Below are 13468 nucleotides of genomic sequence, written 5' to 3' on the forward strand. Positions count from 1 at the left end.
GATCATTTACCATCTAAAAGATTGCACCTTCATTTATTTTCCAATAAAATAAATAAGCTTATAAAAGTACTCTACAATTTCGTGTTTACAAGTTAGAAGATTATGATGGAATAAGTGTTACATTATTTATTCATTAACTAGTTTTGAGTAATCAGTCCATGATTATATTGCTGTACATTCGTAAATTACTTTTAGGGTTCCGTGCACAAAGAGTAAAAACGGACCCTATTATTAAGCCCACCTGTCTGTCACAGGGCTCTATATCTGGAACCGTAATAGATAGACTTTTTGAATTTTTTACCTATTTTGGTCTTTTACCAGAATAAAGGGTACACGGTTAACTTAACACGTGCATGTTGTTTTGTCGTCTAAACAAACATTTGTTGTATAATGTTATGCGCTAAATAGTTGAAGTTAGCGTTCAATATAGGCAATATTCCTGTCGTATAGCGCAGCGGACGACGCGTGAATACATGTAAGTGTTGTAAAATTAATATTCATAAATAAGTATATATAAACATTTTGTAACGTCCTAATCATCATACATTTGGAGAGGTCAATTTTAATTACTTTTTCTCATATGCATTTTTTTCGTGCCAAGGAGGTTACATTTACATTTTAAAATTAGTAACGACGTTTAAACTCGTGAAGTGTTACTAGCCTTCTTCTCTGAAATAGTGTGACTACTATGTCAAGCTCTCAAATACATTTTCCGTTTCCAATTCACCGAATAGACATGAAATATAATTAATTCATATCACTTACGAGTCAAAATTCTCGTTAATTGTTTCGTACGCCCTTGCCACTTCAATGAAACTAATGTGCGTTGATCACGGAACTCACTTTAAGGCATTCTATTATATCTCTGTTATCAGCGACATTGACCGCCTTACCGACAGACCGTCTCAATGGAATTTAGGGACAGAAGGTTGTGGTTACGAAATCAATCAGAGCAAAACCTTAGCGGATGAAACGTGACCTTTAGATACATTTTTTTAAATCTGAATATTGTATTAGGATTATAAGAATCTGTAGAGCGTTTAAGCAAATTAATTTTCGTTTACTCTCAATACTAATAATAACTGTCTACTAGCTTAACCCTAAAATTGAAAAATCTCTCATTTTTTAAAAGTGGCCGGTTAAAACTTGGGTAATTTGCCATTATTGTTCAAAGTTTAAACAAAACAACAGGTACGTGTAAATAAAATTGAAAATCTTGCCTGTGATTTTAAAATAATATGCCTATATATTTATCATCCTTCTCGGTATACCTAATTTGTCTTTGTAATCTCGTTCACCTAAAGTTAGAAACTTATAAGGGAATTTTATTTCCTGTATATAAACACGTGGTATATTAAACACTTGAAGGTGATAGAACCCTTTGTGGTTCGTCTCCGGCGGCACCACAGCCACATCTATTTCTGCCTCATAACAGCAGTGTTAAACGCTGGTGTTCTGGTTCTGTGTTCTGGTTTGAAGGGTGTGGTAAGGGAGACATACTTTTCCGAGGCGTTCCAGCGTATTCCCTTTGGGGGTAGCGGCACATCTGTGACCGACCTCTGGTAGGAATATGTAATCCTATTTGGGGTTGGTTACAGATATTCATAGGCGGCAGTGGCCACTTACCATCAGGCGGATTGCATGCTCGTCTGCTAATCCCATATTATAAAAACTGTACTTTACTTAACAGTATCACCGGCTCTACACGAGTGATCCTCGCGCAGAAGGTCGTGTATACATTTTTATCATCTCCGAGTAACGTGAAGGAACTTGATTAATAGAAAGAAGTGGTTTGCGAAAGGTTATTTGTTGGCCTTGAGTCGTTCTAGCGGCTAGAGCTGTCGGCTGCTGGGTTTTGAGTTGTAGGCGCTTTAACATCCTTGACATGGATATATAGTTCTCAAGTTTCGTACAATACTCTAATATCTTTAGTAGTTTGAAATGTTAGAATGTAGTAGAGAGATTACATTAAACTTTTTGTGCTTTTTAGAATTTTTAACTTTAATTTTTGAGGGTCGACAAATATTGAATTGAAAAGATTAAAATTGAATTGAAATAAAGATGTATATTTAAGCGTTAAATAGCTTAAAATGCAACGGTCATGGTTTCCCTATTTTTAAAATTTTAAGTTAAATGAAACACACTTATGTATGGTTTTTAGAACAAAATATACGTGATAAATACTTACGTACCAACATATTCAAGTAAAAATAAAACATAATAATGTTGCATGTTGTTCCATGTTTCAGTGCATTATACTAAACGAGTCCACTTAATGATATCGCGCAGGCAAATTTACAATAGGGCTACATGCAATGACACGTCTTTATTAGTAGTATATCGATGGCTACATTATAATAAATTGTGATTGATGCAATTACTCAATTGAAGCTCCCAAGAGGGTTAAACATCAAGTTGTTTAACGAGACTGATAATGTACAATAGGTGTTGAAAGTTGAAATTCCAATTTAGTATTACCTATATGTAGAAATTTTAACTACGTTATGGTATGCATTACGCGAGGTCACGTGTATGAGGCATTCAAACTTAGTCTTCAGCAACGAATCGGAGGGCAACATTATGTAGGAGGACTCCAATCCTATCAGGGGTTAATTAAAGATGTCCATAGGACCTCTCAGGCTCCCAGATAGACTATATGCTTGTTTGCTATTTTTATAGGACAAAAAGTAATCTATAGATTACCTCACACGAATTAAGTGGCTTTTGTCTCGTTCCATTCTTACTAATGTTGTTTGTGATATTAAAAATGTGCTAATTTTATAGTATTAACCATTAACCAAAAATACGTCTGTAGCTAAAAGTGTCAAGGCTAAAAAAGCTCCAAAACAGAAAATGCGTAAAACGACGCGGTACAGTATACTTGGCGAAGTTTCAACGTCAATAATGTACTTTTGCGTAATAAAAATATATTGCTGAAGTATATCTTAAACGTGTGATTGTCACCATCATCAACCCATTATTGTCCCACTGCTGGGCACGGGTCTCCTCGAACGGAACGAGAAGGATTAGACCTTAGACCACCGCGCTGTCCAAGTGCGTATTGATATACTTCACATACCTTCTAAACTTTTATTTTTTTAGATTTCTCAGGAATGCAGGTTTCCTCACGATGTTTTCTTTCACTGTGTAAGCAAGTGATAATTAATTTCTAATTCGCACATAACTTTTAAAAACGAGAAATGCGTGCCTGGGTTTTGAACCTTCGATCAAGAGGCCGAGTTTCTTAACCACTAGGCTATCACTGGTATTAGGTGTGATCACTTTCTCTCAATTCATCTCTTGCAAAAACTAAAAATAATATCATATGCGATATCTCTCCTATTATGTTTACGTAGGCGCTTCGAAAGTGTGTTAGGAGTATAAGCCAAACTTAAGGGGAAAGAAAAAATTCGCGAAAGCCGCCGTGCATGTGCCTTTCGCCGAAATTATTTAATGAATCTAGCACAATTGTAGCAAAAGTAATCTCCATAATGTAAAGCTAATCGATTACAAATATTCTGTTAGTTTCTTCGTACAATGTTTAGTGCGGGAAAACCAACCGTATCTGTTCATACTAGTGATATATGTATATCATTATTATTTTTATTTCAAATTTTTTTAGACATTTTTGTACATATTTGTTTTTAGACATATACTATCTAACATCTAACTGATATTTTCAATCTTATCTTTACGGAAAATGAGTTTTGTTGTTCTTCCAAGACCTTGAAATTTGAGGCCTTTATTTGTCTGGATAATTTCGCAGATTTGCAAGCTTTTAGTTTATGACCGCAGAATGACTTTTTTTTTTATTTTTGTCGTATCGTCGTTAAAAACACTCTTCATTGCGTTTGATTTTGGGGAAAAGTATCTTGTGTCTCAAGGTTTAACCAGAGTCCAAATAAGATTTCATCAACAATAATTCAGAGATTTAGCATAACAGCATAAAAAAGTTATGTTAGACAACAAACATCGTAAATACTATTTATTTACCCTTTCGTATGTTCACATTGATGATGAACTTGAAATGGACTTTTAACGGAAACGAAATAGTTTTACTATAGGTACAGTCTTTAGAGTCTAGACTAGGTTTCAGGCGCTCTAGCGATCTACCTAACTACAGTAGAGCAGGCTGTTCCCTTATACCGAAATCTAAGGTATAGTCATCGCCAAACTGCTAGTCCGCTTTAAAGTTATTGCGAGCATGTGTAGTCATACAATTTGCTATGGCGACGCGATTCATTTCTATATTCAGAGCGGAGTAGCAGTTTTACGCGGACTATACTAACTATTAATTTAGACCGTATACGAGACATCTAAGCTCGTAACAAAACCAAAAATTAAAAAGCCTCATGCTACACACAATAATTATTTACTGTTGGCGTGACATATCTACACGAGCTGAAGTAATAATTAATTTCAGTCTAATTACTCGTTACTAAGGCCGTCGTAATATCAAACTGATAACTCATTATAGCTGTTACCAATAACTATGCGCTACAGCTTGTGTTATTACTTAGTAGTAACATTATCAGACTTAATTACATGCCTTCATTAAACCTACTCCTTTTAATTGTAAAATGGTTTATCAAAACAAACGGTAAACTGAAATGATTACCTTATTAAAGATGTAATATTCTGCAGTCTCCAGGTTTCTCCCAGCTGTGGGAAAAGACTCACGCCCAACAGTGGGGCATAAAAAGGTTTTCAGCCAAAGCATTCAGACACTACAATTTATTTAATGTAGCGTCTAGTAGTTTTATGAGAACTTAATATAAGTGATATGTTAGTAAAAGTAGGAAGTAAATCCTTTTATTTATATAATACCCTTGTAGGAAATGGTAAGTAATAATGAAAGTCTGTATCGAGTTCAGTCTAGTTCGATTAGACCTTATTCAATAAATAGCTGTTGCAGGAAATGACGGTACGGTTAGTACTTCCGACTCGCTTTCCGACTCGGTGAAGAGATAAGTCTTCATAAGATATGAACCTCACATTGGCTTAACATTATTCGTCTAATTAAGACACTTCATTGAAGGTAGTAGAACCCAATGTGGTTCAACAGGGGCGGCGTTACACCTATGTTCTGGTTTGAGGGGTGTATGGTAAGGGAGATATTCTTTTCCGTGGCATTCCAAGTTAGTCCACATGGGTAGTGGCTCATCTGTGTCCGACATCAGGTAGGAATCTTATCTAGGGTTGATCATAGACGTCCATGGGCGGCAGTAGCCACTTACGATCAGGTGGACTGTTTGCTACTCCTATATTATGAAAAAAATCTTCTGTATATAAAAAAGTGAAAGGGTACCCATTCATTCGACAATTAAGTGCAGAGCCTAAAGTATTGGAGCTAGTAATTTTTAATCGCATGGTTCGTTATTAGAATGCCATCTCCTAAAGGGATAAAGTAGGGTATGAATGTATTATGTATTATATAATATATTATAGTCTTCGGGTACGAAGTTGGCACCAGCCATGTAATATAAAATCAGACTGCATGATTACCTATTATATTTATCGGCTCTTCAATCAAATACAGTTTTATGGCTGCAACCCTATTTGCTATATGCAACACTAATAGACAAGTGTGGGTTTTGATCACAAAAGGTGATACTGATAGATTGATTGTCACTATAATGCTAACAGCAAGGTCTGTCAGTCGATGAACAGTAAAACCGTTGGGTTGATCTAATGTGAAAGGCCCTTTAGGTTTCGCGCTTGTATTATATTCTACGGCCTCTTTAGAAAGCTGAAAAAATAAAACACCGATGTCGATAGGTTACGTCAAATCAGATGTTTATCATGTCACGAGGCTTTATCATCTAAAAATGTCAATCGAAGTGTTCTGTGCCGTTTTCTTGCTCGGATTACGGAAGCACAGGGTTCCTATTTTATAGGGAAGTTTCAGTAACAATGAGTAGAACGGCACAGTTCCTTATAAAATTTTTTGTTTACACAAATTTTTTAACACGGACATGATGTACTGGGAGTATTTTATTGCAATCATCACAATGAGTTGGGATAATAGGATTCAATGGCAATCTCTCAACGTAACGGTATCGATTGCTTGTTTTTAGACAGATGAAATATTGTATGTAATCATACATTTGTTTGTAATTTTTATGCGTATGATGTAGACAGTTTTATTCTTACGGCAGGCTGAAAACTTACGATTGCAAGCCAGGATATGGGCTGGAGATGGAAAGGAGAAAAATCCTGGTAGTTGCGAAGAAGATGAAGGCCACTTTTGTGGGACAGTGTAATACCGTCATCAAATTAAAATTAATACTGTCGTATTTACAATATTACATGATTATGTCTATGTAGCTACTATGTGTGATTTTATTTACGGTATATATTGTATAAAATGTTGCTAAAACTTATTACTTTCGTGATGAACACAGTAAATAGGAGTTGATGACAAAAGACATAACCGACTACAATGTACAAACAAGGCTTCTAAAACTAGCGATCATTGTGTGCCATGTAACATGTTACTGTATATTGTATTGAAGTTGGTGATTTCATCTTTTCAGTATTTGGACATCGGTGAGGATATGAACGTTCCCGATGACTTCACACCAAGTGAACTTCAAACCGGGAAGTGGTGGCGGCACTTGCTGGCTGGCGGCATCGCCGGCGCCGTCAGTCGGACTTGCACTGCTCCCCTGGACAGGCTCAAAGTATTCTTACAGGTCAGTTTAACCTCCATAATTTAACTACAATTCATTTTCCTTTATACTCGATGTGTCATAATTTATTGCTGAAGTTAACATTACACGTTTCAGGTAAATCCTACCAGAGAAAACATGGCTAAATGCTTAGCTAAAATGATCAGTGAAGGTGGTATAACCGGACTGTGGCGTGGTAACGGAATAAATGTCATAAAAATAGCACCAGAATCGGCGCTTAAATTTGCGGCATACGAGCAAGTGAAACGCTTAATAAAGGGTGAAAAGAAAAACCACCCGTTAGAAATACACGAACGGTTCATGGCCGGTGCCACTGCCGGAGCGATCAGTCAGACTGTGATCTACCCACTAGAGGTGCTAAAGACAAGATTAGCTTTAAGAAAAACAGGGCAATATAATGGCATCGTAGACGCCGCAAAGAAAATATATGCGAGAGAGGGACTGAAATGCTTCTACAAGGGATACATTCCAAATATCCTGGGGATCGTGCCGTACGCGGGAATCGACCTCGCGGTGTACGAGACCCTGAAGAAAAAGTACATAAACCGATACCAGGCCAACAACGAGCAGCCCGGCATGCTGCTGCTGTTGGCTTGCGGCAGCACGTCCTGTACGCTCGGACAGGTCTGCTCCTACCCGCTCGCCCTCGTCAGAACAAGATTGCAAGCCCAAGGTAACTTATTTTACTGTTACTACAAATAACATAACAAATACAAGTAGTCCGCGTAAAACTGCTAGTCCGCAGCCATAGAAAATTGTATCACTACACCTGCTCGAAACATCTTCAGAGCGGACTAGCAGTTTGGCGATAACTATACAACAGATATACTACAAATTAAGAAGATGCGATTTAAAAAAATCCTCATTAATTATTACAATAGTGACTAATGACAGCTTAGTTTACTCAGTGTTATGTTCCACGAAACGCAATGACGTTCCACTCTTATCTAGATCAACTACAAGTCACATTTTAGTAGAATGACGACGCTCCAACTCCAAAATGAGTAACTTTACCACTTTTAATGTCTAATATGGGCGACTCTACCACTATCCCTTTTAAAAATGGGTGAGCTTTACCACTTTTTATATCTAATATGAGCAGCTCTACCATTGTGTATGTTCAAATGTGAACTCTACCACTTTGCACTTTCCATCTCATAATTTAATAGCTCTACCACTACCACTAAAATAATAGAATGACGACATCTCAGAAGTCACGATATACTAGACTGACAAATGAGATCAGGAAACGTAAAAAATAAAGTGAAAGTTTTATGCTCGACCTGCAATAACATTTATTTTGTATGTACCGTACGTACAATGTGGCGTCACGCATCTTTTACGCACACGTCGTCTATTAATATAATCGCCATTGTTTCGTTGCGAAAAGCGTATCGTAACGGTTATAATTTAAACCCGTTATAAATAAATCAATCTGTAGAATCTTACCTACCCCAAAATTTGGCTATTCTTTCGATATTTCGGTAGAAATTGACAAATTTAGACCTTTTGGTTGTTAATTAACACTGTTTTTTTTTTTATTAAATCCAATTGTATTTCATCTGATGTATAACGGCAACTCCCGTTCATGTATAGTCCGCGTAAAAGTGCTAGTCCGCTCTGAATATAGAAATGAATCGCGTCGCCGTAGCGTATTGTATGACTATATCTGCTCGCAACAACATCAGAGCGGACTAGAAGTTTGGCGCAGACTATACATCTGTAATCAATCCGATAGGTAGAATTTAAATCCTACCTAGGTATTTTGGCCGACCATAGGTATAGGTATTATTAAAATCCTATCTATTTGTCAATTTTATCATTGCTGGATAGCAACGCATCATTAGCCGACAAATAGATAGGATTTTAATCCTACCTATGGTACTAATCCTCAGGGATTGAGGATTAGTCTTCGTCGTTAAGAAAAGCTTTACCGTAACCCGATCCCTGAACGTTTCAGAAAAAGCAGCGAAGGGCGCGGAGGGAACCATGCGGGGCGCATTCCGGGAGATCGTGCAACGGGAGGGTGTGCGGGGCTTGTACCGCGGCATCACGCCCAACTTCATCAAGGTGATACCGGCAGTCTCCATCTCGTACGTCGTGTACGAGTACGCTAGCCGGTCCCTCGGAGTCAACATGACGTGAACGCACCACAACCCCGCTCGACATTACCCTCTCATCACATTCTATTTTAAGAATACTAGCAAATTTTGCATTTGTTGTACATAGCTCTCGTGTTATTTAAGTTTATTGTTATTATTTATTTAATTATTATTCCATTATTATTTTACGCTGAACCCTCTCGTCGCGGCGAGAGCGAAGTTAATCGGTGGATGCATTCGGTTGGTAAATCGTCAGGTGTGAATCCGTGTGACCGCCCGCCGCTGTTATAGTGCGCCGGGTGAACATCTGTGATTACAATAAATTATGCAATTTTTTATTTATTTATTTTATTTTATTTCCTATTTGCTTTTTAGTTTTATCTTATTTACACTGCAATTTTTTACATTATTATTGACACTGCTGAGTTTTACCCACGTTATGTTGTTGGGGAGGCATAGGTATACGTAAGGCATTTTTTAACTATATATTCTTTGTAGGAAATAAATTATCTTATGCCAAAATGTGAACACCACGCACTTGTGCACGTTCTGTGATGATACTGAAAGTTACAAAATTTGAATCTATGGAGATAAGTGAAATAATTTTAGCTATCGATTGAGTAGCAATGAGTATTGTTAAAAATGACGCTAATATTTTGTGATAACTGTTATATAAACGAAAATACAAACGTAATGCTGACAGGTGAATATTGGAAATTACTTTATAATGGACAAATGACAGGTAAACCGCAAAATCATTGAATACGTCGAACCTACGTGGAATCCTAGGGTGGTTCCTTCATTTATAAAAGGTATGACACCATCATACAACTTTACAAACAATTGGGTTATTTTTGACTTATTTATGGAAGTTGTTAAGTATAGATGGACATTTTTGATATTATTGTCTTTTCTCTTAGTATAAATTAGTTGATTCGACAACTGTCAACATTTGCTGGTACAAATGTAGATGAAAAATTTCCATGACATTATTAAGTACAGAAGAGTGATCATTGTGAAAATTGTGATACACTTGCTTAGTTTTTTCAAAATTGTTTAGTATAGTTAAGTCGCGACGCATGTGCCTGTAAAAGATTGCATATACATTTGACATCATGTTTTGAGCCTTTATGTCAAACATTAGTTTTAACATCGATTAAATTTAATGTTTGAAGCAATTACATGATCTGGGATTGGTATATTGGCCATTATATGAGGATCCTGGGATTGTGAATTGAATATGAGAATCCCAAAGGTCTCGTATAACTATTCTGCTTGTGTTCAGATATTCGGACGGCTATAGTGACCTGATTACTCGCATGTGACGTGTAGAGTGTGCAATTTTGCGGCCTGCATGTATTGTGCGATAATTATTACAAAATTAGTGATAGTGTAATTTACTCTGCAGTAGTGCGACACGCACTAATTATTGCTAGGCTTTATAGTACAAAAACTGGATTTTAACTATTATATTATTACACATCAGTATAGTTATTTATTAACTTTTGCTGTCTGTCCGCATATAAAATGTAGGTAATGCCCAAAATCACACATGCAAATAATTATGACAACACATATAGTCTGTGATGTAATTTTTTGATATTAAACTAGATCCTTTAAGCTTAAGTGAAATAATCTTAGCAGTTGTAAATTGAAGTTGTTCAATAAATCTTAAATAGACTTATTATTCCTCAAAGTAATAGGATAGAAATGCATACAAGTGATGACACCACAATGGCCTTGTTTAACACAGAACACATAATTCTAACCCTGAGAATGTACTTAACTATTTGTGCATCTCAAAGGGTTAAACTTCAAAATCTGTCGCTGCGTGGAATGTATATTACGTCACTAATACGTTCACTACATGAAAGCAGAATTGAAATGTAATTTATTTTAAAAGGCGCATTTCATAGGTAAGCCTAATGTGAGTTTGGTATATCCCTTAGGATTAAGTAACATATGTTAGGGTGCATGAATTGAAATATGACAATGATTTTATCAACTGAACATGAAAAATACATCTGATATTGCACGAACAGACAAGCAATAATTTGAAATGTGAGCGAAGCAGAGGCTTGTCTACAGCGATTTCACCGTACTTAGTGCCTATTTTTCAAATTCTGTGTTCTTACGAAGTTTAGCATTCCGATTCGAACAAACACAAGAATACCGAAGCGAAAATATTTCATAGCTCTAACCTAATGGGAAGGTGGTATAGTAGAGTAAATATCTAAAAGAAAATTACAAGCACCGCGCATGGGAGTAGGTGTATAACAAAAAATATGTACGACGAAATAGAGAGACAGATTTTTGTTATATCGGAGGCTTAGTTACGAAACTAATTTCTACATTATCAATGATATGGTAGCTTTCTGTTACTCTATCGACCGCCTAATCGATCATTTGTCTCACAATATGGTCATGCAATCGGTCACTGATACGTTGTCAGTCAAAATTATTCCGAATAATATTTTTTTAAACAAATGTGGCGACTACGCACACTTCCGTAAATTATTGGGAGTACGTGTTTTGCCCAGTCTGTTTAACATTAAGATATCCTTAAAAATACACAAGAAATATCTTCAAGAAGGTATCAAAATTGGTAGAAATTGTACTAAGCTTTACAATAATCATTACTTATCTGTTCATTTGGTTCCAAGCTGTTCCAAGTGACTTATTTTCGCACATGTTCCAATATAAATAGCAATCCGCCGCGATGAACATTGCTATTAGAATATGTACAACAGTGCGCGTAGCGGTTCTTCTGTTTGTTCGGATCGACTTCATAAATTAATCACCGTATAGTGCCGTTAAAGCCTTAAACTTTATTGTAATATTCATATACAAGTAAACACGAAATAGTATTTTGAATTGCTTGTAATGTTATTAAATGACAAATATTTATAGTATTTATTATTATCATTAAAATAGCTATATCGAAAAAGCATGTAATTTTTTAAATGTTTTATCATGTCAGTCATTTAAAATCAGCTGAAACCATTATATCGCACAATAAAATACTATAATAAGTAGAATAATGTTCAAATCTTGAAACTCCAATTTTCAATCTTAAAATCAGTCCAGTATTATTGTAAATTAAATTTAAGTAATATTCTTCTTAACTGCCTTTTTCCATTTCAAAGTTATAGTAATTAGGAAGTTGTATTCTTCAATAAAATATTACTTAAATTAAAATTGTTAGTGACAATCTTGGATCTCTATCTATGTCAAAATCTTAAATTACTTGTAACAGTTTTACATGTACTTGTTAAATTTTCTCTTATCTTCTATGAAAAGGGTAATGCCGTATTTATATTGTGAAAATGTTTAACATTACTGATAATTTCACACAATTAAATTTAAAATAAATAAACAAATTTGTTGTGTTCAATTTATTCGAAAATGTTGATGTATTCTTATATTGTATAAATTCGGCATACTCTTAAGACATGAGTACCTGGATTCAACAAGTGAATAATATATTCCATGTGGATATCGTAAACAATATTCAACGACGATCAATATTGTGCCTATAAGTTCGATAGATACAAATTGACGATAACAATAATAGCTTAATTAAATCTTAGATAATATTTAAAGTTTGCAGAGTATATTATTGACATAACGCCTCTCTATATTACACAGTAATCGTTATTATTGACGAAAATAAATTATTTTTAAATGTTTACATGTTCAAAGTGTTATACCTAATGTTGAAACAAAGGTTGAAAATATGTAGGCAATATTAGATTAAGATTAGAATATGGAATTACAAATTAAAAAGATTGCTAGAGTTTGTGCATATAGAAGTTTTAGCGTATTAGCTCATACGGAGTTTAAATTACTACACAAACTCTGGCATAATTTTAATTTGGAAGTCTATATGTATACACGTAGATAGCTAACAAATTGTGTCATTTATGCTTAGCTAATCAATAGTATTGCTAGATTCCTGTACGCTTTAGTTTGTGTGGTTATAAGATTTGAGTAATAATAAATAGTATAATTTGCAATAAAAGCCAGCAATATAAGTATTTACTGAAATGTTAACTATTCTCGTATTGTAAAACATAATTTACATACATACCTGACTTTCAATATCCCGTCCTAGTTAATAATTTCGTGTCTGCATTAAGCAGGTATTAATTAAAGTGCAATTATAGTTCTTAATATTTAAAGCAATACATTAATCTAATGTATCTTTAAATTAGTTTGCATTTGTTACTGAACTTAATTTTTTTATTGATGTAGTTCTAGTAAAATTTTCAAGTCTTTAGAACTAACACTTTCATTAGGAAAATATTTACTTGTTTCTAAATATTGACTTAGTACTTTCTAATTGATTATCTTGGGGGTGCTTTTATAACGAGTACAACTATAAAATGTTCTTTTAATGTTATAGGCAAATACTTAGTGTATTTTGTTGTTGTGTAAGTAATGTGTAGATACAAAGTGACATATAAAATAATTTTGTACTAATGTATATCCACTAATATATTTCCTAGATCATTGTGTTCATGTTATTGCAAGTGGGTATGTAAGTAAAATATTTTGTTGAATAATTCATTTCATAAAGTATTGTTTGTTAATAACTTTTATGAATAAAGTCTGTCTTCTTCAAATTCATTTCATTGTTTTTTTCTTCTGTTAAATAGACCTTTCCAAAAATCC

At 34.8% G+C, this 13468-nt stretch overlaps 1 protein-coding gene across 6 annotated transcripts in view; it reads left to right on the top strand.

Moving 5' to 3' along the window:
• SCaMC (Short Calcium-binding Mitochondrial Carrier) overlaps nucleotides 1-9132 on the top strand; it is a 49049-nt gene extending 39917 nt beyond the window's left edge. For 5 of the 6 annotated variants that reach the window (XM_073074712.1, XM_073074713.1, XM_073074716.1 and 2 more), the window contains 3 exons: nucleotides 6537-6695; nucleotides 6789-7365; nucleotides 8653-9132. In XM_073074712.1, coding sequence (XP_072930813.1) covers nucleotides 6537-6695; nucleotides 6789-7365; nucleotides 8653-8837 — 921 coding nt within the window. In that variant the 3' untranslated portion in view covers nucleotides 8838-9132. Of the gene's footprint in view, nucleotides 1-5787; nucleotides 6057-6158; nucleotides 6258-6536; nucleotides 6696-6788; nucleotides 7366-8652 lie in introns of those variants that run through there. The other variant, XM_073074714.1, reaches the window with a different exon arrangement.
• The last annotated feature ends 4336 nt before the right edge of the window (nucleotides 9133-13468 follow it).

This window comes from Epargyreus clarus, unplaced genomic scaffold, assembly GCF_041222505.1.
Source record: "Epargyreus clarus isolate Ecla_fem2 unplaced genomic scaffold, WU_Ecla_fem_2.2 ptg000007l, whole genome shotgun sequence".
Taxonomy (NCBI): domain Eukaryota; kingdom Metazoa; phylum Arthropoda; class Insecta; order Lepidoptera; family Hesperiidae; genus Epargyreus; species Epargyreus clarus.